The sequence below is a fragment of the Drosophila bipectinata genome, chromosome 3R, assembly GCF_030179905.1.
Source record: "Drosophila bipectinata strain 14024-0381.07 chromosome 3R, DbipHiC1v2, whole genome shotgun sequence".
NCBI classification, from domain to species: domain Eukaryota; kingdom Metazoa; phylum Arthropoda; class Insecta; order Diptera; family Drosophilidae; genus Drosophila; species Drosophila bipectinata.
The window spans coordinates 25,650,813-25,673,727 of record NC_091739.1 but is presented as its reverse complement, the minus strand read 5'-3'; the positions used below and the strand labels follow the sequence as shown (position 1 = coordinate 25,673,727).

Sequence of the window (22,915 nt, the reverse complement as noted above, 5' to 3'; positions counted from 1 at the left end):
AAGCAATTTATTCATTTTCCTTGAACATAAATAATTGCATGTAATGCAGGATTATCATGATGTATTCCCAGGTTTTGACTTGATAGAATATATTTCTTCAATGAAAGTGTAATGCTTTCTAATGAGACAACACCTAATCTCTAATTGGTCGATTATGTATTTAGAGGTCAGGCTTTAATCAGCATTTTGTCAGAGTTATATTTTATAAGTTTCAAAGCAAAGCATCAGGCTTACAAACGTTTAGACTTGCGGGAACCCTCAAGCTGATCACTTTGAATTCTCGCAAAGTTCCCGGCTTAAATATTTTGTAACATATAAAATAAAATAACGTGATTCCTTTAAGTTGTTTTAAAAAAACTCTTTTAATTACTTCTTTAAAATAATTATTCTTTGATTAATATTTATTGTGTTATGAAGTGGATTTTATTTTTTGTGGCCGCTTTTGCCCAGAGCTTGGCCACTTCGGATTCTGGTTATGATTTCTATCGTTTGCCAACGGCCTTACGGCCTCAGAAATACCATCTCAGCATTTTGACTCATCTCGACAATCCAGAAGATCTCCATTTTGAGGGAACCGTCAAAATCATAATCGAGGTTTTGGAGAATACCAAAAATATAACACTTCACTCAGAGTCTCTCGACATCGACGAGTCACGGACCACTCTACACCAAATTAATGGACAGAAAGGTGAAAACTGTATCAACTCCACGGCCGTGAATGCCAAACACGGCTACTATATCCTCAACACTTGCCAAGAACTGATTGCTGGTAATATTTACGAACTAAGCCTAGCCTTTTCTGCAAAATTAAGTACTAAGCTTCGTGGCTATTACCGCATATCTTACATGCACCCCAAAGATAACCAATCAAGGTCAATAGTGAATAGATACAGGGATCCAAGATGATTTATCGACAATATATTTTCAGATGGATTTCCATTACTCAATTCGAACCGACTTCAGCGCGTAGGGCTTTTCCTTGTTTCGACGAGCCAGCATTAAAGGCATCTTTCGTTATAACTTTGGGGTACCACAAAAATTACACGGGATTAAGTAACATGCCAGTAAAGGAAACTAGGCCCCAGTAAGACAATCCTACAGGTATTTGAAGCCTTATAAACTTCTGTCTTGTTTGCAGTGAAACTCTTCCGGATTACATTTGGCGTGAGTTTGAGGAGTCATTGATGATGTCCACCTACTTGGTGGCCTACTCTGTAAATGATTTTGCACATATAACCTCCACTGTGGAAAATGGACCCGTATTTCGAACCTGGGCCAGGTACAATGCCATTCGTCAATGTCGTTTTGCTGCGAAATTTGGCCCCAAAGTGCTCAGATTCTTCGAAGAGTTATATGAAATAAAGTTTCCGCTAACTAAAATCGATCAAATCGCGGTGCCTGATTTTGAAGATGCTGCTATGGAGAACTGGGGATTGGTGGTCTATAAAGAACACAACCTGCTTTACTCTTTTGAAGAATCGGCGCTGAGTGAGTGGCGGGTGGCGAATTCAATAGCTCATGAACTGGCCCACCAGTGGTTCGGAAATCTTGTCACCATGAATTGGTGGACGGATCTGTGGCTCAACGAAGGATTCGCTACTTTTGTGGGCACCCTGGGCGTGGACTACATCTATCCCGAATGGCATTACAAGGATATGATGCAACTAACTAACTTGTTGTTGATCTTTAAATATGATTCTTTGGAATCGAGTCATCCCATCTCGACGTCTATAGAGGATGTGGCAGAAATAGAAACACATTTCGATCAGATCACGTACTGCAAAGGATCGGCTGTGCTCCGAATAATGCATTCGTTTTTGGGCGAGGAATCGTTCACATACGGCCTGAAAACATATCTTAATATGTATGCTTACAAAAACGCTGAATCCGACAATTTATGGGAGATGTTCACTCAAGCAGCTCACAAGATTGGCGTGATGCCCACGAACTATGAAGTAAAAACCATAATGGACTCGTGGATACTCCAAAAAGGGTAAAATTTCATACAATCGATTGTTTTCTCCATATTCATTAAAACATTTATTATTTAGATTTCCTGTTATAAACATTACACGTGACTATGTCACCAGAACAGCAAATCTTAGTCAGGAAAGATTTGTTTTAAGTACAATGTACTCTGACCTTAAAAGGAAAGGATGCTGGTGGGTGCCACTTAGTTACACCACGCAAGAAGACAAGGACTTTAACAACACATCTCCCAAAGTGTGGCTGGAGTGTGATGAAAATGGTAGAAGTCCGCCCAAAACAGTCAAGGATCTTCCTGGACCAGATGAGTGGGTCATCTTCAACAACCAGTTTTCAACGCTCTGCATCATCAACTACGACACGCAAAACTGGAACCTGCTTATCAAAACTTTGAAAACAGGAGATTTCGAGAGTTTTCACATAATGAACCGAGCCCAGCTCATCAATGACGTCTTATATTTGGCTTGGATTGGAGAACGAGACTACGAGACGGCCTTAGGCTTGGTGGAATATCTGAAAAGGGAGCGGGAGTATTTGCCGTGGAAGGCTGCCGATGAAAGCTTAGAAAAAATAAAAGAATTTATTCATCTTACACCATACGTTACAAAATTCAAGGTAAGTTTTTTTTTAATTTTATGAAGTCTGTAACTTTACAAATATTATCCACAGAGCTTTATAAACAAATTAGTCACCCCGATTTACGAGAGTTTAAATACAACGGTTGGCCGTAATCCTAATCCCGATAAGCTTATGCTGCTTTTAATAACATTAAAGTGGGCCTGCTATAGTGGCATTGAAGATTGTATTGAAAAGGCGTTAGATGCCTACCGAAGCTGGCGGTCTTATCCATTCGCAGATGACTTTAATCCTGTGCCCAAAAATCTTCGAGACATTTTTTACTGCACTGCGATAGAGCACGGCAATGACGAGGATTGGGTATTTATGTGGAGTAGATACCAAAACTCGACACAGGAAGTTACCCAATTGAGATTTTTAAAAGCCCTTGGATGTTCGAGGGATGAGAACCTGTTGCAGGGCTATCTGGAGCAAATTTTTGATCCAAAGAAACCTTTTAAAATGGATAAATTATATTATGCTTTTGTTGGTCTGGTCTCAAATCAAATGGGCTTTGAGTCGACACGGAAATTTGTTTTAACCAATGCGGATTTAGTCTACCTACAGTAAGAACTTTTCAATTATGAAATTACTAGCAATACTAATTTTTAATTTTACTTGTTTAGTTTCCAACCGCTTGAGATCGGCGCAGATTATCTCATAGATGTGCTTTCATTTTTAAGCATAACCCAGGAGGAATACAATAGATTTAATCAATATCAGACAGGTTTGGTTAAATACATTAACGACTTACCTGTCGAAGAAACACTGGAGAATTTACAGGTGAAACTTCAGTTTATAGAGCGAAACTCTCATCAAATATCCGAAGCCATTGATAAATTAATTTAAAATGTACAGTAATAAAGTATATAATATAATTTTATTTTAAAACACATTATACCCACCTAGAACTTTAATCAATTATTAATCTGCAGAAAGAAATATTTTACGATATTTTTTAAATGGCAATCTACCCTACTGCCGGTAGATTAGTCCTCCGCCCCTCGTTGTTTTTCGTACACTGGATCCACAAGATTAGATTAATCTCAGCTTGGGTCCACCTTGTCAATATACTGGCCAGCTGTTGGGAAGATAAGCAAAGGCTATAAGTGCCTCCACCTGGCAAAGTTCCACAACAGTTGCCGTGCGAACCATGAAGGGAACAGTGATTTTTTTGGCGCTCGGCTTCCTCTCCGGGGGACTTGTGGCGTCCGCTGCATATTTGCCTGGAGTGCCTATAGATTTTGAGGTGGATGATAAAGTGCTCTCCGCCATTGCTGATGACATATCTGAGCGCCTGGCCCAGGAGTATGTCACCTATTTGAAAACCGGAGTTGAGACGGCAGCCTTCAAGAAACTCACCCAACAACTGGCCAAGTCGCACAGCCAAAAGGATATTTTCACCAGGAATATGGCCGATTTGGAGTCGAGGGACAGCTTTTTTGTGTGCGTAGCCTGTCGCTCTGTAATTCGAGTCCTCATTAGGACCATTCGCGATGAGGAGGGAGAGCTCCATGGAGAAGGCAGCTCCACTCTGATGAAGGACTTTGCCACAGACTTCTGCCAAAGAATGAATCTTCAGACCGATGAGGTTTGCGAGGGTCTGATCGATTCCTACCAGCCATCCGTGGACTACATCCTAAGAAATTCCGAGAGCGATTCCCAGACCTTCTGTTCTCTTTTCATGGAGTATAGTTTCTGCAGCACTGGCACCAACCAGGACTACAACTGGATCCTTACTGTGGACAACTCAGTTCCGAGCTTGACCAGTTCCAAGTCAGACACCGATCGCTATAGTGAATCGGATCTTAAGATCTGCCACTTCTCCGATATCCACTACGATCCCTTGTACCTACCAGGGAGTCTGGCCACCTGTGCAGAGCCCATGTGCTGCCAAAGGCACAAGGACACGGCGGAGGGCACACGCGATGCGGCTGGATACTGGGGCGACTACAGGGGATGCGATCTGCCATGGCATTCCTTTGAATCCGCCTTAGACAATGTGGTGAAAAACCACAAGTGTGACTACGTCTATCAGACTGGTGATGTTGTGGATCACATGGGATGGGCCACCTCGGTGGAAAAGAACAGCGAAGTGCTGAGCAAAGTGAACGACCGACTGAAGCAGGCATTTGGAGATGTGCCAGTCTATCCCTGCATTGGCAACCATGAGCCACATCCTTTCAATCTGTAAGAGTCCATCATCAATGTTTTTATTTAATTATGTTTTAAAACATACAATATTCGCTTTTTTTTAAAACTACAGATTTAGTCCCGAAGGTGTGCCGGATGCAGTTAGCACCAAGTGGCTATATGAGCATCTGTACAACGACTGGTCGAAGTGGCTGCCCGAGGAGACCAAGGAAACAATACTCAAGGGAGGCTATTATACTGTTTCTCCCAAAAAGGGATTCCGCATCGTTGCTTTAAATAGCAACGACTGTTCTACGGATAACTTCTGGCTGTATCATAGTGGGTCTGACAAGATTCCCCAGCTTCAGTGGTTCCACGACACACTTCTCGCCGCCGAGAAAGCCGGGGAATTTGTCCACGTGATCACCCACATTCCCTCTGGCGTCGGAAGCTGCTGGTCCGTGTGGGCTCGTGAGCTAAATCGATGCATAACCCGCTTCAGTGCAACAATTAGTGGCATCTTTACCGGCGATACCCACAAGGACGAAATGTTCGTTCATTACTCTGATGAAGGGCATGCCACCGCTGTGGCCTGGACAGGAGGAGCCCTAACCACTCGCTCAAACAAGAACCCCAACTATAGGATTTACGATGTGAACCCAGAATCCTTTGTGGTGACAAATCACCACACGTGGCTTTTCAATCTGACGGAAGCTAATCTAAATCCTAATAGTCAGCCCGAGTGGTTTGAGGAATATCAGTTCATCAATGAATTCACTGAGGACACGAGTCCTGCGGGAATTGACAAGCTGCTGGATGAATTCGCTGAAAATCCGGATCTTATGAGGAAGGTAGGTTAAGATCCAATTTCGAGGTAAGATAAAAACCTTATTTTCCTATAGTACTGGCGCTTCCGAGTTACTCAGGGAGATCCCTACCTTAAAGATGGCTGCGATCGCACCTGCTTGGCAGCATCTTTGTGCCGAGCTGCTGTAACCGTTAACACTCAGACAGGACGATGCGAGGAGCTTCGCGCCAAACTGTATGCTTCTGTAAGTCAGACAATAAATACTCTTCTGAAAATAAAACTAATATGACTCATCATCCAGCTGGACAATGAGGAAAACACAACTCCGGGAGATAATGGAGGTGATGGCAATGACGGAGGCGGAGGATCTGCTCGCCTAAGCTTGTTCAGCATCAGTTCCATGCTGATTATCGTTATCTCCACCCGACTTAGTATTTAGTTCTTGCTATTAAATCTTGGAGTTCGGTCAGAGACACTTTTTCGGGGGTACGTTTACGGCATACGTGACTCCCTCTGTTCCTCTAAAGCTTAAAGAAACTAAATATATTTTATGATTTTTATTTTGTAACAAAAGTTTACGTATATGTATATCGCATAGTCAATTGTAAAAATGGTTTTGAACCCAACGAGGCAGGGCAAAGGCCGCCGAATGAATCTCTGAGGAGTAGTATTTTAAATCTAAGGCATTAATCTCAGAGCTTCCCAGTTTAGGAGTTACAAAGTCTTGGCTTTTGTTAAGAGAGCCCATGACAAAGCCAATGTGGCCACAAGGATAAGAAGGCACCGAGGTAACAGCATAAGCTACTTTAGCAAAGTGTTCCTTGCACCCGGACATGGTTTTCTTTATATAGTCGAGGTCGAGCCAGAAACTTCCACCCTGGGAGCACACGATGCCATCTTCTTTCAGAGCGTGCTTCATTAACTCGTAGTAGCTCTCTTGGAACAAACTCACTGCCGGACCGATGGGGTCCGAGCTGTCGGTGATGATAACATCAAATTCGTTCTTATGATTTTTCATATAGTCGAAGCCGTCTCCAATGGTTAGCTTTAACTTTTCGTTTTCGAATCCGCACGCCATAGCTGGTAAATATTGCTTAGAAAGCTCCACCACACGGTCGTCGATCTCCACTTGATGGACTTCCTGGACCAAAGGATGCTTCACCACTTCGCGTGCCACGCCTCCGTCTCCACCGCCTACAATGAGTACCTTTTTGGGATTCGGGTGGGCGCAGAGAGGCAGGAAGGATATCATTTCCTGGTATGAGAACTCATCTCGGGCAGTACACTGTATAATTCCATCCAAAATCAGGCATCTTCCGTATGTCTCTCTGTAAGGAAAGGTTGTTTTTTATAAAAGTTATTGCCAAAAAAATTAAAAAAAAAGTTTAACAATATTCGAAATTTTATGCTGTACTTCCCCTATAATTTATTTACTGATAACCTTCGACAGATTCTTTACTGAACAGACGAATGGCTTTTGAAAAATCTGAGCATTATCATAATAACAATACCCTTCGGCACAAGAATATCAAATTTAGCTTCGCTATCAGTTATTTTTTTTTTGTTGGCGTAAGCTGTTCATACGGGAACGCAGACGTATCATTGGCCTTAGATGGCTCGATCGATAATAATGTTGGTGCAGATCAAGAATATGAACCGAAAGGGTAGGAAAAATTCAGTTGCCATGGACATTTTTATAGTTTTAATCAGTTATAAATTTTATAAAACATTATTAAGGAAAATCAGATCTTTGGAAAACTTGTTGAATCTTTTATAAAAATCTTTTTTTGTATTAAAAATTTTATTTTACGTCATTTAGAATACTAAATGAATAGTAAAATTGCGCAAAAACATTCCAAAGGTCTTTAAAATCACTATAAAGCCTGTAATATGAATTCTCTTATCTATAACGAAACTCCAGGCATTCGAATTGTTGATGTAAACAAGTATACTATGTATACAAAACTATGTTTTTGTTGGACTTACGTTTCGACGATTTGAATGTCCTGAAACTTTGACTTCTCTTTGTGAATTACTTCCTTTACTTTCAAGGAGAAGGACTGTCCAGGCCATAGGTCGGCCTGCAGTTCGCTGAACCATCCGTTGTTAAGGGAATCCATTGGTTTAATGCCAAACAGTATCAATCGGCATTGATAAGACCGACTCAACACGTGGGATTAGTTTAAAGGTACCGTAGGTTTTAAGAAAGCTAGGTCTTAAAAAATACCTTCAAGACGTTCCCGTCAATATACTAGAACCCTTTATACAACTTTTTCCGATGTACGTCAAATTAGCGTCGCTCAGTTAGCGTCGAAGTGGAACGGTGGAATTGGAACACAGCAACGAATATTTTGTTTTTCAATTATTTCCGTATTTAGCCACTAAATTTAATCAAATAAACAATAGAATTGTTAAGAATTGAATAAACTATTGTTTTTTCTTACTTTGAGCGGGTTCTTCACTCTTTAAGTAGCTTAAAAATGGGGTTGAAAAATTGCCCCTACACTGTATTGAGCATTATCTCAGAAATAAGAGGATGCGCCAATAAGCGCGATACACCAGCTTATAGCCCGTTCTTTTGAGAATATGCCCTGAAAATTTCATTAAAATCGTTCCCTACGTTTTGCAGCAAATCGACTAAAAGTGGACCAACCCGGCTAACAGCCCATACAAAAATGACCCCAAAAAATTGTTTTTAAAATTGTGAAGCTCCAAGAGGATGCGCCAATATGCACGGTAGTGGAGTCGATGTAGGACCTTTTCAAGTATATATGGACCAAAAATCATACAAATCGTTCCCACAGATTTTGAGAAAATCGAATTACAGTTTCCCATATAATTTGAACTAATAAGAGGAGCGCCAACCAGTGAACCGGAACCAGTCCGCAAAAAGTTCATTGAACTAGTTTAAAAATACTATATGGCTCTGTTAGACTTATTAAGTCCTTCACAGAGGATGCGCCATTATGCACGGTATACCGTTGAAAAGCTTATTTTATACAGAACATTAAAAGACAACTTTTATTTAAATCGCTCCCACAGATTTAAAGAAATCAAGTCCCGAAAATTTCAGACCCTGATTCACCAACACTGGCCATTAACAGCATCACATATTTCTGCGCTGCCTAACACGGCGCTAGCCGTTATGGAATTTGAATGCCCCCCTAGCTTTTTTTAAAGAGGATGCGCCATTATGCACGGTATACCACGAGAAAGCTAATTTTTAGCCCGTTCGAATGGTACCAGTGCCATTAAAATCCTTCCCACAGATTTTTAGAAATCAAGTCCCGAAATTTTCGGGACCTGGTTTGCCAATACTGGCCATTATCATTTTTCCGTGTTTGCACGCTGCACAACACGGCAGCCGCCATTATCTATGTTTGCCTTTTTTTAAAGAGGATGCGCCATTATGCACGGTATACCACGAGAAAGCTAATTTTTAGCCCGTTCGAATGGTATCAGTGCCATTAAAATCCTTCCCACAGATTTTTAGAAATCAAGTCCCGAAATTTTCGGGACCTGGTTTGCCAATACTGGCCATTATCATTTTCCCGGGTTTTGACGCTGCACAACACGGCAGCCGCCATTATCCGTCCAGAAAGGAAGGGAGTGTGCAAAGTTCCAAGTCGATAGCTTTAAAACTGAGTGACTAACTGATGTTTAGGGCACTTTGATCCAAAATAAAGTCCTATATAGAAAATAAACCAAACTAAGAAATTGTGTTTGAACATGATTATTGTTTCAAATAGACTCATTATTGTTTAAAAAGTTATTCAAAATGATTTTTTGAGTATTTACCAAAATGACAATTTAACAAGAAAGGACGCTATAAACTAGTTTCCCATCATTACAGCATTATAGGAATCTCCATGATATATGGCATGGCTATATCGACTCGGCAGTTGATGCTGATCAAGAATATATACATATACTTTATGGGGTCCTTCTCTATGTTACATACATTGCCACGACTACAATATCCCCTTGTACTCTAGGAGTACCGAGTATACAAATTCAACAAATTGAAAATTCGTGTCTTTTTTTCGTAGCTCTGCTTTCGTTACACGGCTCATGTGATGGCTGACTTCATTTGGGGCATCGATGCTGGCACGTTTACCCGACCCGAGCAGCCAAACAAGATCCAATATATGGCTACCAGATGGACCAGCTACGCCTTCTATATGATTTCGTGGTTCATGGCCACCATAGTAGCTCCAGGGATTCGCCTGCTGTTGAAATTCCGCTTCTACCCCAAAGACACGGAAGAGTTTTTCTCGAACTTGACCAAGGAGTCAATAGAAATGCGCCTGAAAAGTGGTAAAAACTCCAGCCGAACGGATTATCTCTCCCATTTACTCCAACTTCGTGAGCAGAAACAGGCCACCCACGACGATCTGGTAGGTCACGCTCTGACGGTTCTGCTCGATGGTTACGACACTACCGGAACGGCCCTCCTTCATGCACTGTATTACGTATGTGGTTGCATTGACTTCCGATAGGAATTATTATACTTTTCATATTAAATACACTCTTTAGTTGGCGGAAAGTCCTGCAGCTCAACAAAAGCTGCGCACGGAAATCTTTTCTAGCTTGGATGAAGAAAAGAGCATCGATTTTGACAAACTTTGCGGCCTACCCTATTTAGAGCAAGTCGTCTATGGTCAGTTGTTTACCTAATTTATTATTTAAATTTATTTCAATTAAATTTGGTTGGCAAGAAGAGGAAAGCAAATTCAAAATGTATACAGTCTTTATTAAGAGGCCTAAAATAAAACGTTCTTTACAAAAGAACCTCAAATTGTAGTCCTCTATTCCATGCAAGATCCTGCAACACCCCTCGAGGTGATGTTCGATCTACAATGGTTTATAATGACTCATTTTGGTATTGCTTGTCTTCATATCTGAGCAATATTTCTTATTTGGTATGCTGCATCGTACCCATCACCCATCTGTGAAAATACATCCGATATTTTCAGTATATATGTAGTATGTATGTCAATAGAAACTCGGCTATGCCCGAAGTTAGCTTTCCTTTCTTGTTTTAAGTGACTATATATTTTATATTTATTACTAGAATCCCTTCGACTTAGCAGCTTGATACCACAATACACGAAAGTTTGCACAACTTCCACGGATATTAAGCTAAGCGAGCTCAAAAATATCCGAGTGGAGAAGGGCATTACGATCATGATACCCAATTATCAGTTCCATCATGACGAAAAATATTTTTCCGACCCCGAAGACTTTAGACCAGAACGATTTGATAACGGGGCTTATCAGGAGCTCATGCGAAAAGGAATATTCCTGCCCTTCAGTGATGGCCCCCGTGTTTGTATGGGTAAATAAATAAAGTATACTTTAAAGAGTATAATCGTTAATATGATAACCATATTTTTTCCGTTCTTTTTTTCCTTTAAACCTTTCTAGGGATTCGGCTGGCTCTATTGACATTAAAATCCGCACTGTTTTATATTATATGCAACTTTTATGTGGTGCGGAAAACAGAGCGATTGATCCCCAGGGGAGACTCAGGTTTCGGCGTTGTACTACAAGGGGACATCAATTTGGAATATCGACGAGTTTTCCGATGAGGACCATCAATAATGTTTTATATTATCATTACGATTCCTGATGAAATAAAAATATATACATATGTTTGGAAATAAATAATTCGCTATTTGAAATAAACAACATGAATGATAAGCCAGTCGAATGCATAGATTGCTTGGAAATCACAACCACAATACTTACCTCTCCAACAAACAACACCAGCAAGAAAATATAATCTTATCACATTCGAGAGTTGAACGAAAATTAAAAACTTATAAAACAGATTGTACTGGTGTAAGGTTAAGATTATTAAGAGAGAGGTGTACAATGTATTTTATTCTCTTGGGAGCTTTGATAGGCCTTACCAAACACACTTACTGGCAGTAGCTAACAGAACTCGGTGGGGGACTGATCGATCACTTTTGACCAACAATGTGGACTGCAGTGGCTGTGCTTTTGGCCTTCATTCATGTTTCCTTCGCCGTTGTCTATATATACTTGACCTGGTATCACAAGTATTGGGAAAAGCGGGGGGCTTTGACCGCTGAACCTTTAACTATTTTGGGAACTTATCCTGGAATCCTAGTCAACAAGAGTCGCAGTTTCATTCTAGACGTTCAGGATGTGTACGAGTAAGTGTCCATTTTTTTACTTCGTTTTGTCATCGAAAATTTAGTAAGAATCTGTAAAATATACATTAGTTTCGGTTTATAATCATTCAATAAATAAAAGCTGTTTATAAGTGCTCATATCTTTCCCGAAAGTTGGGTCAGATGATAAAATTTTATTAGGTATTATTTTTATACCCGGTAGTCCTAGATCACAAGGATTTTTTGCAGGCGAAACACCCGGGTATTTTTCGGTCCCTTAAGTAGACCATACCTGCCACCCATAAATATGGTCAATTAAGTAAAAGGGTAACTTTTAAAGATTAGCTGTTCTTCCTTGTTTAAGTTATTTTAAAGGTTTGAAAAGGTGAAATGGTGAGGATGGTCAAAAGTTTATTTATTTTTTATTATTTTTTTTATTTATTATTCTTTCATTATAAAACAACTTAAATTAATAGGTACCATTATACATGCAATGTTGAGCTCGTTTAGTAGGTGCTTGACTAGTAAATTTGAGTGGCCTGATCTTTTAAAGCATACCCTACTTTGTGCACCATCAGGTCCTTTTTCAAGTTCGCTCTGCGCTTGTACCATGGCCTCAGGTTTTTGGTTTGAATAATTCGAATATTTTCCAAATTAGATTTTGATGGAATGCCGAATAGCAGTCCATAATGCTATGAGGGAGCAATTACCGCTTTGTATATTAAAAGCTTGTTTCGTAGGGATAACTTGTTCCGACTATTAAGAAGCCGTCTTAGTTTCTTCAGCTTTGGCCTTTGTAATGGATACTATGTGTGTTCGGAAGTTTAGCCGATTGTTTAAATAAGCCCCGTGGTACTTGTAACCTGCTACATAGGGCAGTTTTTGGCTTAGAAGAAATACCTCAGGACAGGATTGGGGACGGAGGGCTTTGGACACAGCATTTGGAGGGATCTGTTTTTCTTTTTAAGAATCGAAAAGTTTGTAGAAGTACGTTCATAAATCAAACATGGTTGGATAGAACTCAAATCAAATGTATTTCCCTGAGATTCAGAGAAGATCTATGTTATTTCAGCAAGTACAAAGGCAAGTACCGCGCAGTAGGCACCTTCATTACCAGGCAACCTCAACTGTTGATTTTGGATCCAGCTTTGGCCCATGAGATCCTGGTGGATAAGTTCAGCCACTTCCGGGACACGATTACCAGCAGTTTCGTGGGCCACAATCCGGATGACAAGTACGTGAGAAGATCCCCGTTCTTCACCACTGGCGAGGAGTGGAAGCGGCTGCGCACCGAAAATGGGGCAGGACTAACGCCCAACCGACTGAGGATGGCCTACAAAATTTGGGAGCAGAGTGGTCGTAGGCTAGTCGAATACATTGAACGGGCTAGGCAGGAGAAGGGCGACGTTATCGAGACCAGAGATGTGAGTACAAAATAATCAAAAAAAAAATAAAGACAAGGTTTTTTATTATTAGCTGGCCTATCGCTTCACGGCCACTACCATGGCCGACTTCATCTGGGGCATTGACGCCAACTCACTAAGTGGAAAAGTCGGAGAGGAGGCAGTGTTTCAGAAAACCTCCACAGACTGGACAGCGAGTGCTTTCAGCTCTATAATGAAGTTCAACAAGTCCCTGGTGGCACCGTTCCTGCGCAATTTTTTAGGAATGCGATTCTTTCTCAAGACTACGGATGAGTTCTTCCTACAGCTGACCCAGGACGCAGTGAAGCTGCGGCAAAGTGGCAGCGGCGAAGGCCGCTCGGATTACCTGTCCCACTTGATTCAGTTACAGCAACGCGGCAATACCATCCACGACTCTGTGGGCCATGCTCTCACGGTCCACCTGGACGGATACGAAACATCCGGAGCAGTGCTCTATCACATGTTATATTCGGTCAGTTAATTTCATTATATGCGGATCAGTGTAACCATTAATAGCGTATTGCTCTTATCAGCTCAGCGAGAACATTGAAGAGCAGGAAAAGCTGCGCTCGGAAATTTTAGAAGCCCTGGCCCTCAATGAGAGTATCAGCTACGAGCAGATTAATTCTCTGCCCTATCTGGACCAGTGCTTCAATGGTAAATGGCTCGAATTAGGAAACCCGGACTGGATTCGGAATATTTGAGAAACTTCTTTTATTTCAGAGTCTCTGCGCCTTGTCACACCTATCGGCTTCTTCATGCGAATCTGCACCAAGGACGTTCAGATAGATTTGGGAAACGGGAACTCCATCAACTTGGAGCCTGGCATCAGCGTAATGGTGCCCGCTTATCAGTACCATCACGATGATGCCTTCTACCCGGCAGCAAGCGAGTTCCGCCCCGAGAGGTTTGCGGATGGGGCCGCAAGTGTTTTCAATAAGCGTGGAATGTTCTTGCCCTTTGGCGATGGTCCTCGTATTTGCTTGGGTATGTTTCTTTTAATTATTACATCAATAAATTGTGTAGGCCACTAACAATATAAAATCCTAGGTATGCGTGTTGGACAACTCACTGTTAAAACCGCCATACTAAACATAATCTCAAACTACCTGGTGGAGCAGACGAAAAAGGTGCCCCTGGGCGCGGATACGGGAATGGGAATATTCCTCAATGGCGACGTAGAGTTGAAATATACGAAACTGGGAAATTAAATTTCGTCTCATATTTTCGGGAGTCCTGTAGATATTGCTTTTGGAGGCAGGATGCTTTGGGGTTTTCACTTTTTATATATGTATGTATGTATTTTAGCGCAACTGTAATTTGTATTTGAGCTCGTATGTTTGTATGTATATTTGTACTCGTGTTGGCGAGTGCTTGGTGTTGCAAAAGCTCTGGACTTTTGGTGCAGCAGCGGCGAAATTTAATTTAGCGCAAACCGACCGCAGACCATCTGACACTCCCGCTTTCATCCGCCTACTTTTTGTTTCTATTCTTGGACTTATACACTCAAAAATGTTGTAATAATGTATAATATTTATAACATCCCTTAAATCTAACTTAAATTGCAAAAGTCTCAGAAACATACATATGTTGTTTAAGAACTCGTAGGAGTCCAAGTATTTAAATAAATAATGTGTATTTTATAATGGTCTACTGTATCACATTTTTAGGTTCATCGCTGATTCTTTAGAGTATGCACTTTCATATTGAGCGACCGCATGCAGCGGACGAAGGACGAACGATAAAAGACAACACCGATCCCGAGCCACAATGCCACCGCGTGTGCATGAGTATTGTGTTACAGGCACTGGCCCAGCTTTTCATTTTTTTCACCGTTATTTACATTGTTTTTTTTTCCTGCAGCTTTTTGTTTTGCAACAAGCCACAAAATTTCATTTGAGCTTGCAATATGGCGCATTTAAATTTTTCTTCCGCCCCGCCAGCGCCGCCTTGCTGCAAATGCATAAAGTTTGCTTGTCGAAGGGAAAAATATGTATTTCCCTGGGGATATGAAATTCGATGTTGCCCTCAATGGCGGCTCTGAACGTTTTATGTATTGGTCTAACCGAATTGCGAGCCAAAAATTAGAGCTGCTTACTGCCACCGCAAATATTTGGATTCAATTTGAATTTTGATACATTTGTCTGTGGCTTGGGAGCCAGGATCAAACAGTCGTAAAAAGTTAATGACTGGTGTAGGTAACGAAAAAGTAGAAATAAATAAGGGTGGCCTGGGGTGCGGAAAATACCTGGACGGATTTTCATTTCCCTTTACACTTGAAAAAATCTAAACAATATGGGTTGGCTTTATATTAATAGCATATAGTATGTATATAAAAAAAATATTATATAATAATAATGTACGTCAAATTAGCGTCGCTCAGTTAGCGTCGAAGTGGAACGGTGGAATTGGAACACAGCAACGAATATTTTGTTTTTCAATTATTTCCGTATTTAGCCACTAAATTTAATCAAATAAACAATAGAATTGTTAAGAATTGAATAAACTATTGTTTTTTCTTACTTTGAGCGGGTTCTTCACTCTTTAAGTAGCTTAAAAATGGGGTTGAAAAATTGCCCCTACACTGTATTGAGCATTATCTCAGAAATAAGAGGATGCGCCAATAAGCGCGATACACCAGCTTATAGCCCGTTCTTTTGAGAATATGCCCTGAAAATTTCATTAAAATCGTTCCCTACGTTTTGCAGCAAATCGACTAAAAGTGGACCAACCCGGCTAACAGCCCATACAAAAATGACCCCAAAAAATTGTTTTTAAAATTGTGAAGCTCCAAGAGGATGCGCCAATATGCACGGTAGTGGAGTCGATGTAGGACCTTTTCAAGTATATATGGACCAAAAATCATACAAATCGTTCCCACAGATTTTGAGAAAATCGAATTACAGTTTCCCATATAATTTGAACTAATAAGAGGAGCGCCAACCAGTGAACCGGAACCAGTCCGCAAAAAGTTCATTGAACTAGTTTAAAAATACTATATGGCTCTGTTAGACTTATTAAGTCCTTCACAGAGGATGCGCCATTATGCACGGTATACCGTTGAAAAGCTTATTTTATACAGAACATTAAAAGACAACTTTTATTTAAATCGCTCCCACAGATTTAAAGAAATCAAGTCCCGAAAATTTCAGACCCTGATTCACCAACACTGGCCATTAACAGCATCACATATTTCTGCGCTGCCTAACACGGCGCTAGCCGTTATGGAATTTGAATGCCCCCCTAGCTTTTTTTAAAGAGGATGCGCCATTATGCACGGTATACCACGAGAAAGCTAATTTTTAGCCCGTTCGAATGGTACCAGTGCCATTAAAATCCTTCCCACAGATTTTTAGAAATCAAGTCCCGAAATTTTCGGGACCTGGTTTGCCAATACTGGCCATTATCATTTTCCCGGGTTTTGACGCTGCACAACACGGCAGCCGCCATTATCTATGTTTGCCTTTTTTTAAAGAGGATGCGCCATTATGCACGGTATACCACGAGAAAGCTAATTTTTAGCCCGTTCGAATGGTACCAGTGCCATTAAAATCCTTCCCACAGATTTTTAGAAATCAAGTCCCGAAATTTTCGGGACCTGGTTTGCCAATACTGGCCATTATCATTTTTCCGTGTTTGCACGCTGCACAACACTTATGGCGCCATTAAAAAAAGAGCTCATGTACGTACATACATACATACATATATAGAAACTTCTATATGTATGTATGCTGCCATGTGTTTTCTATATATGTATGTATGCTGCCATGTGTTTTCTATATATGTATGTATGTATGTACGTACATGAGCTCTTTTTTTAATGGCGCCATAAGTGTTGTGCAGCGTGCAAACACGGAAAAATGATAATGGCCAGTATTGGCAAACCAGGTCCCGAAAATTTCGGGACTTGATTTCTAAAAATCTGTGGGAAGGATTTTAATGGCACTGGTACCATTCGAACGGGCTAAAAATTAGCTTTCTCGTGGTATACCGTGCATAATGGCGCATCCTCTTTAAAAAAAGGCAAACATAGATAATGGCGGCTGCCGTGTTGTGCAGCGTGCAAACACGGAAAAATGATAATGGCCAGTATTGGCAAACCAGGTCCCGAAAATTTCGGGACTTGATTTCTAAAAATCTGTGGGAAGGATTTTAATGGCACTGGTACCATTCGAACGGGCTAAAAATTAGCTTTCTCGTGGTATACCGTGCATAATGGCGCATCCTCTTTAAAAAAAGGCAAACATAGATAATGGCGGCTGCCGTGTTGTGCAGCGTCAAAACCCGGGAAAATGATAATGGCCAGTATTGGCAAACCAGGTCCCGAAAATTTCGGGACTTGATTTCTAAAAATCTGTGGGAAGGATTTTAATGGCACTGGTACCATTCGAACGGGCTAAAAATTAGCTTTCTCGTGGTATACCGTGCATAATGGCGCATCCTCTTTAAAAAAAGGCAAACATAGATAATGGCGGCTGCCGTGTTGTGCAGCGTGCAAACACGGAAAAATGATAATGGCCAGTATTGGCAAACCAGGTCCCGAAAATTTCGGGACTTGATTTCTAAAAATCTGTGGGAAGGATTTTAATGGCACTGGTACCATTCGAACGGGCTAAAAATTAGCTTTCTCGTGGTATACCGTGCATAATGGCGCATCCTCTTTAAAAAAAGGCAAACATAGATAATGGCGGCTGCCGTGTTGTGCAGCGTGCAAACACGGAAAAATGATAATGGCCAGTATTGGCAAACCAGGTCCCGAAAATTTCGGGACTTGATTTCTAAAAATCTGTGGGAAGGATTTTAATGGCACTGGTACCATTCGAACGGGCTAAAAATTAGCTTTCTCGTGGTATACCGTGCATAATGGCGCATCCTCTTTAAAAAAAGCTAGGGGGGCATTCAAATTCCATAACGGCTAGCGCCGTGTTAGGCAGCGCAGAAATATGTGATGCTGTTAATGGCCAGTGTTGGTGAATCAGGGTCTGAAATTTTCGGGACTTGATTTCTTTAAATCTGTGGGAGCGATTTAAATAAAAGTTGTCTTTTAATGTTCTGTATAAAATAAGCTTTTCAACGGTATACCGTGCATAATGGCGCATCCTCTGTGAAGGACTTAATAAGTCTAACAGAGCCATATAGTATTTTTAAACTAGTTCAATGAACTTTTTGCGGACTGGTTCCGGTTCACTGGTTGGCGCTCCTCTTATTAGTTCAAATTATATGGGAAACTGTAATTCGATTTTCTCAAAATCTGTGGGAACGATTTGTATGATTTTTGGTCCATATATACTTGAAAAGGTCCTACATCGACTCCACTACCGTGCATATTGGCGCATCCTCTTGGAGCTTCACAATTTTAAAAACAATTTTTTGGGGTCATTTTTGTATGGGCTGTTAGCCGGGTTGGTCCACTTTTAGTCGATTTGCTGCAAAACGTAGGGAACGATTTTAATGAAATTTTCAGGGCATATTCTCAAAAGAACGGGCTATAAGCTGGTGTATCGCGCTTATTGGCGCATCCTCTTATTTCTGAGATAATGCTCAATACAGTGTAGGGGCAATTTTTCAACCCCATTTTTAAGCTACTTAAAGAGTGAAGAACCCGCTCAAAGTAAGAAAAAACAATAGTTTATTCAATTCTTAACAATTCTATTGTTTATTTGATTAAATTTAGTGGCTAAATACGGAAATAATTGAAAAACAAAATATTCGTTGCTGTGTTCCAATTCCACCGTTCCACTTCGACGCTAACTGAGCGACGCTAATTTGACGTACATTATTATTATATAATATTTTTTTTATATACATACTATATGCTATTAATATAAAGCCAACCCATATTGTTTAGATTTTTTCAAGTGTAAAGGGAAATGAAAATCCGTCCAGGTATTTTCCGCACCCCAGGCCACCCTTATTTATTTCTACTTTTTCGTTACCTACACCAGTCATTAACTTTTTACGACTGTTTGATCCTGGCTCCCAAGCCACAGACAAATGTATCAAAATTCAAATTGAATCCAAATATTTGCGGTGGCAGTAAGCAGCTCTAATTTTTGGCTCGCAATTCGGTTAGACCAATACATAAAACGTTCAGAGCCGCCATTGAGGGCAACATCGAATTTCATATCCCCAGGGAAATACATATTTTTCCCTTCGACAAGCAAACTTTATGCATTTGCAGCAAGGCGGCGCTGGCGGGGCGGAAGAAAAATTTAAATGCGCCATATTGCAAGCTCAAATGAAATTTTGTGGCTTGTTGCAAAACAAAAAGCTGCAGGAAAAAAAAACAATGTAAATAACGGTGAAAAAAATGAAAAGCTGGGCCAGTGCCTGTAACACAATACTCATGCACACGCGGTGGCATTGTGGCTCGGGATCGGTGTTGTCTTTTATCGTTCGTCCTTCGTCCGCTGCATGCGGTCGCTCAATATGAAAGTGCATACTCTAAAGAATCAGCGATGAACCTAAAAATGTGATACAGTAGACCATTATAAAATACACATTATTTATTTAAATACTTGGACTCCTACGAGTTCTTAAACAACATATGTATGTTTCTGAGACTTTTGCAATTTAAGTTAGATTTAAGGGATGTTATAAATATTATACATTATTACAACATTTTTGAGTGTATAAGTCCAAGAATAGAAACAAAAAGTAGGCGGATGAAAGCGGGAGTGTCAGATGGTCTGCGGTCGGTTTGCGCTAAATTAAATTTCGCCGCTGCTGCACCAAAAGTCCAGAGCTTTTGCAACACCAAGCACTCGCCAACACGAGTACAAATATACATACAAACATACGAGCTCAAATACAAATTACAGTTGCGCTAAAATACATACATACATATATAAAAAGTGAAAACCCCAAAGCATCCTGCCTCCAAAAGCAATATCTACAGGACTCCCGAAAATATGAGACGAAATTTAATTTCCCAGTTTCGTATATTTCAACTCTACGTCGCCATTGAGGAATATTCCCATTCCCGTATCCGCGCCCAGGGGCACCTTTTTCGTCTGCTCCACCAGGTAGTTTGAGATTATGTTTAGTATGGCGGTTTTAACAGTGAGTTGTCCAACACGCATACCTAGGATTTTATATTGTTAGTGGCCTACACAATTTATTGATGTAATAATTAAAAGAAACATACCCAAGCAAATACGAGGACCATCGCCAAAGGGCAAGAACATTCCACGCTTATTGAAAACACTTGCGGCCCCATCCGCAAACCTCTCGGGGCGGAACTCGCTTGCTGCCGGGTAGAAGGCATCATCGTGATGGTACTGATAAGCGGGCACCATTACGCTGATGCCAGGCTCCAAGTTGATGGAGTTCCCGTTTCCCAAATCTATCTGAACGTCCTTGGTGCAGATTCGCATGAAGAAGCCGATAGGTGTGACAAGGCGCAGAGACTCTGAAATAAAAGAAGTTTCTCAAATATTCCGAATCCAGTCCGGGTTTCCTAATTCGAGCCATTTACCATTGAAGCACTGGTCCAGATAGGGCAGAGAATTAATCTGCTCGTAGCTGATACTCTCATTGAGGGCCAGGGCTTCTAAAATTTCCGAGCGCAGCTTTTCCTGCTCTTCAATGTTCTCGCTGAGCTGATAAGAGCAATACGCTATTAATGGTTACACTGATCCGCATATAATGAAATTAACTGACCGAATATAACATGTGATAGAGCACTGCTCCGGATGTTTCGTATCCGTCCAGGTGGACCGTGAGAGCATGGCCCACAGAGTCGTGGATGGTATTGCCGCGTTGCTGTAACTGAATCAAGTGGGACAGGTAATCCGAGCGGCCTTCGCCGCTGCCACTTTGCCGCAGCTTCACTGCGTCCTGGGTCAGCTGTAGGAAGAACTCATCCGTAGTCTTGAGAAAGAATCGCATTCCTAAAAAATTGCGCAGGAACGGTGCCACCAGGGACTTGTTGAACTTCATTATAGAGCTGAAAGCACTCGCTGTCCAGTCTGTGGAGGTTTTCTGAAACACTGCCTCCTCTCCGACTTTTCCACTTAGTGAGTTGGCGTCAATGCCCCAGATGAAGTCGGCCATGGTAGTGGCCGTGAAGCGATAGGCCAGCTAATAATAAAAAACCTTGTCTTTATTTTTTTTTTTGATTATTTTGTACTCACATCTCTGGTCTCGATAACGTCGCCCTTCTCCTGCCTAGCCCGTTCAATGTATTCGACTAGCCTACGACCACTCTGCTCCCAAATTTTGTAGGCCATCCTCAGTCGGTTGGGCGTTAGTCCTGCCCCATTTTCGGTGCGCAGCCGCTTCCACTCCTCGCCAGTGGTGAAGAACGGGGATCTTCTCACGTACTTGTCATCCGGATTGTGGCCCACGAAACTGCTGGTAATCGTGTCCCGGAAGTGGCTGAACTTATCCACCAGGATCTCATGGGCCAAAGCTGGATCCAAAATCAACAGTTGAGGTTGCCTGGTAATGAAGGTGCCTACTGCGCGGTACTTGCCTTTGTACTTGCTGAAATAACATAGATCTTCTCTGAATCTCAGGGAAATACATTTGATTTGAGTTCTATCCAACCATGTTTGATTTATGAACGTACTTCTACAAACTTTTCGATTCTTAAAAAGAAAAACAGATCCCTCCAAATGCTGTGTCCAAAGCCCTCCGTCCCCAATCCTGTCCTGAGGTATTTCTTCTAAGCCAAAAACTGCCCTATGTAGCAGGTTACAAGTACCACGGGGCTTATTTAAACAATCGGCTAAACTTCCGAACACACATAGTATCCATTACAAAGGCCAAAGCTGAAGAAACTAAGACGGCTTCTTAATAGTCGGAACAAGTTATCCCTACGAAACAAGCTTTTAATATACAAAGCGGTAATTGCTCCCTCATAGCATTATGGACTGCTATTCGGCATTCCATCAAAATCTAATTTGGAAAATATTCGAATTATTCAAACCAAAAACCTGAGGCCATGGTACAAGCGCAGAGCGAACTTGAAAAAGGACCTGATGGTGCACAAAGTAGGGTATGCTTTAAAAGATCAGGCCACTCAAATTTACTAGTCAAGCACCTACTAAACGAGCTCAACATTGCATGTATAATGGTACCTATTAATTTAAGTTGTTTTATAATGAAAGAATAATAAATAAAAAAAATAATAAAAAATAAATAAACTTTTGACCATCCTCACCATTTCACCTTTTCAAACCTTTAAAATAACTTAAACAAGGAAGAACAGCTAATCTTTAAAAGTTACCCTTTTACTTAATTGACCATATTTATGGGTGGCAGGTATGGTCTACTTAAGGGACCGAAAAATACCCGGGTGTTTCGCCTGCAAAAAATCCTTGTGATCTAGGACTACCGGGTATAAAAATAATACCTAATAAAATTTTATCATCTGACCCAACTTTCGGGAAAGATATGAGCACTTATAAACAGCTTTTATTTATTGAATGATTATAAACCGAAACTAATGTATATTTTACAGATTCTTACTAAATTTTCGATGACAAAACGAAGTAAAAAAATGGACACTTACTCGTACACATCCTGAACGTCTAGAATGAAACTGCGACTCTTGTTGACTAGGATTCCAGGATAAGTTCCCAAAATAGTTAAAGGTTCAGCGGTCAAAGCCCCCCGCTTTTCCCAATACTTGTGATACCAGGTCAAGTATATATAGACAACGGCGAAGGAAACATGAATGAAGGCCAAAAGCACAGCCACTGCAGTCCACATTGTTGGTCAAAAGTGATCGATCAGTCCCCCACCGAGTTCTGTTAGCTACTGCCAGTAAGTGTGTTTGGTAAGGCCTATCAAAGCTCCCAAGA

At 41.0% G+C, this 22,915-nt stretch overlaps 6 protein-coding genes across 8 annotated transcripts; 4 read left to right on the top strand and 2 right to left on the bottom strand.

Annotated features, from left to right (window-relative positions):
* The first annotated feature begins 8 nt into the window (after nt 1-8).
* On the top strand, nt 9-3,490 carry LOC108121796 (aminopeptidase N-like). Its single transcript, XM_017236087.3, has 6 exons — nt 9-872; nt 929-1,084; nt 1,139-1,993; nt 2,052-2,601; nt 2,656-3,167; nt 3,228-3,490. Exons 1-6 carry the CDS (start codon nt 412-414, stop codon nt 3,448-3,450), a joined length of 2,757 nt encoding a protein of 918 aa, XP_017091576.3. The 5' UTR covers nt 9-411; the 3' UTR covers nt 3,451-3,490.
* Nucleotides 3,491-3,751: 261 nt separating this feature from the next.
* On the top strand, nt 3,752-6,100 carry LOC108122224 (sphingomyelin phosphodiesterase 1-like). Its single transcript, XM_017236787.3, has 4 exons — nt 3,752-4,791; nt 4,868-5,585; nt 5,637-5,786; nt 5,844-6,100. The coding sequence occupies exons 1-4, from the start codon at nt 3,755-3,757 to the stop codon at nt 5,979-5,981; spliced, it is 2,043 nt and encodes a 680-aa protein (XP_017092276.2). The 5' UTR covers nt 3,752-3,754; the 3' UTR covers nt 5,982-6,100.
* On the bottom strand, nt 6,085-7,735 carry SpdS (Spermidine Synthase). The gene is made up of 2 exons (XM_017236788.3): nt 7,529-7,735; nt 6,085-6,870 (listed from the first exon to the last, which is right to left on the bottom strand). The coding sequence occupies exons 1-2, from the start codon at nt 7,660-7,662 to the stop codon at nt 6,141-6,143; spliced, it is 864 nt and encodes a 287-aa protein (XP_017092277.1). The 5' UTR covers nt 7,663-7,735; the 3' UTR covers nt 6,085-6,140.
* Nucleotides 7,736-9,575: 1,840 nt separating this feature from the next.
* On the top strand, nt 9,576-11,233 carry LOC138926640 (probable cytochrome P450 309a2). The gene is made up of 4 exons (XM_070281465.1): nt 9,576-10,014; nt 10,079-10,202; nt 10,617-10,880; nt 10,970-11,233. Exons 1-4 carry the CDS (start codon nt 9,619-9,621, stop codon nt 11,131-11,133), a joined length of 948 nt encoding a protein of 315 aa, XP_070137566.1. The 5' UTR covers nt 9,576-9,618; the 3' UTR covers nt 11,134-11,233.
* A 291-nt stretch (nt 11,234-11,524) lies between these two features.
* LOC138926639 (probable cytochrome P450 309a1) lies at nt 11,525-15,480 on the top strand. 2 transcript variants are annotated; one of them, XR_011443226.1, is made up of 7 exons: nt 11,525-11,724; nt 12,755-13,106; nt 13,159-13,578; nt 13,640-13,763; nt 13,830-14,093; nt 14,157-14,722; nt 14,777-15,480. XR_011443226.1 is itself a non-coding variant. In XM_070281464.1 (6 exons), the coding sequence occupies exons 1-6, from the start codon at nt 11,525-11,527 to the stop codon at nt 14,315-14,317; spliced, it is 1,521 nt and encodes a 506-aa protein (XP_070137565.1). In that variant the 3' UTR covers nt 14,318-15,480. The 2 variants fall into 2 exon arrangements, 1 of the variants encoding a protein (XP_070137565.1); XM_070281464.1 differs by having other exon boundaries at nt 14,157-15,480.
* A 3,386-nt stretch (nt 15,481-18,866) lies between these two features.
* LOC138926618 (probable cytochrome P450 309a1) lies at nt 18,867-22,864 on the bottom strand. 2 transcript variants are annotated; one of them, XR_011443197.1, is made up of 7 exons: nt 22,624-22,864; nt 21,242-21,593; nt 20,769-21,188; nt 20,584-20,707; nt 20,254-20,517; nt 19,625-20,190; nt 18,867-19,570 (listed from the first exon to the last, which is right to left on the bottom strand). XR_011443197.1 is itself a non-coding variant. In XM_070281412.1 (6 exons), exons 1-6 carry the CDS (start codon nt 22,821-22,823, stop codon nt 20,030-20,032), a joined length of 1,521 nt encoding a protein of 506 aa, XP_070137513.1. In that variant the 5' UTR covers nt 22,824-22,864; the 3' UTR covers nt 18,867-20,029. The 2 variants fall into 2 exon arrangements, 1 of the variants encoding a protein (XP_070137513.1); XM_070281412.1 differs by having other exon boundaries at nt 18,867-20,190.
* Between the last annotated feature and the right edge of the window lie 51 nt (nt 22,865-22,915).

What these genes read in the sequence shown, in the direction of transcription:
- LOC108121796 (XM_017236087.3), top strand. Translation starts at nt 412, where the DNA reads ATGAAGTGGATTTTATTTTTTGTGGCCGCTTTTGCCCAGAGCTTGGCC. An exon ending in TCGTGGATACTCCAAAAAGG is followed by an intron (nt 1,994 to 2,051) that starts GTAAAATTTCAT and finishes TTTATTATTTAG; the next exon opens with ATTTCCTGTTATAAACATTA. An exon ending in CATACGTTACAAAATTCAAG is followed by an intron (nt 2,602 to 2,655) that starts GTAAGTTTTTTT and finishes TATTATCCACAG; the next exon opens with AGCTTTATAAACAAATTAGT.
- LOC108122224 (XM_017236787.3), top strand. Translation starts at nt 3,755, where the DNA reads ATGAAGGGAACAGTGATTTTTTTGGCGCTCGGCTTCCTCTCCGGGGGA. An exon ending in ATCCGGATCTTATGAGGAAG is followed by an intron (nt 5,586 to 5,636) that starts GTAGGTTAAGAT and finishes ATTTTCCTATAG; the next exon opens with TACTGGCGCTTCCGAGTTAC. An exon ending in GCGCCAAACTGTATGCTTCT is followed by an intron (nt 5,787 to 5,843) that starts GTAAGTCAGACA and finishes CTCATCATCCAG; the next exon opens with CTGGACAATGAGGAAAACAC.
- SpdS (XM_017236788.3), bottom strand. Translation starts at nt 7,662, where the DNA reads ATGGATTCCCTTAACAACGGATGGTTCAGCGAACTGCAGGCCGACCTA. An exon ending in GACATTCAAATCGTCGAAAC is followed by an intron (nt 6,871 to 7,528) that starts GTAAGTCCAACA and finishes CTTTCCTTACAG; the next exon opens with AGAGACATACGGAAGATGCC.
- LOC138926640 (XM_070281465.1), top strand. Translation starts at nt 9,619, where the DNA reads ATGGCTGACTTCATTTGGGGCATCGATGCTGGCACGTTTACCCGACCC. An exon ending in TCCTTCATGCACTGTATTAC is followed by an intron (nt 10,015 to 10,078) that starts GTATGTGGTTGC and finishes TACACTCTTTAG; the next exon opens with TTGGCGGAAAGTCCTGCAGC. An exon ending in TGGCCCCCGTGTTTGTATGG is followed by an intron (nt 10,881 to 10,969) that starts GTAAATAAATAA and finishes AAACCTTTCTAG; the next exon opens with GGATTCGGCTGGCTCTATTG.
- LOC138926639 (XM_070281464.1), top strand. Translation starts at nt 11,525, where the DNA reads ATGTGGACTGCAGTGGCTGTGCTTTTGGCCTTCATTCATGTTTCCTTC. An exon ending in GACGTTCAGGATGTGTACGA is followed by an intron (nt 11,725 to 12,754) that starts GTAAGTGTCCAT and finishes ATGTTATTTCAG; the next exon opens with CAAGTACAAAGGCAAGTACC. An exon ending in TCTATCACATGTTATATTCG is followed by an intron (nt 13,579 to 13,639) that starts GTCAGTTAATTT and finishes TGCTCTTATCAG; the next exon opens with CTCAGCGAGAACATTGAAGA.
- LOC138926618 (XM_070281412.1), bottom strand. Translation starts at nt 22,823, where the DNA reads ATGTGGACTGCAGTGGCTGTGCTTTTGGCCTTCATTCATGTTTCCTTC. An exon ending in TCTATCACATGTTATATTCG is followed by an intron (nt 20,708 to 20,768) that starts GTCAGTTAATTT and finishes TGCTCTTATCAG; the next exon opens with CTCAGCGAGAACATTGAAGA. An exon ending in TCTGGACCAGTGCTTCAATG is followed by an intron (nt 20,518 to 20,583) that starts GTAAATGGCTCG and finishes CTTTTATTTCAG; the next exon opens with AGTCTCTGCGCCTTGTCACA.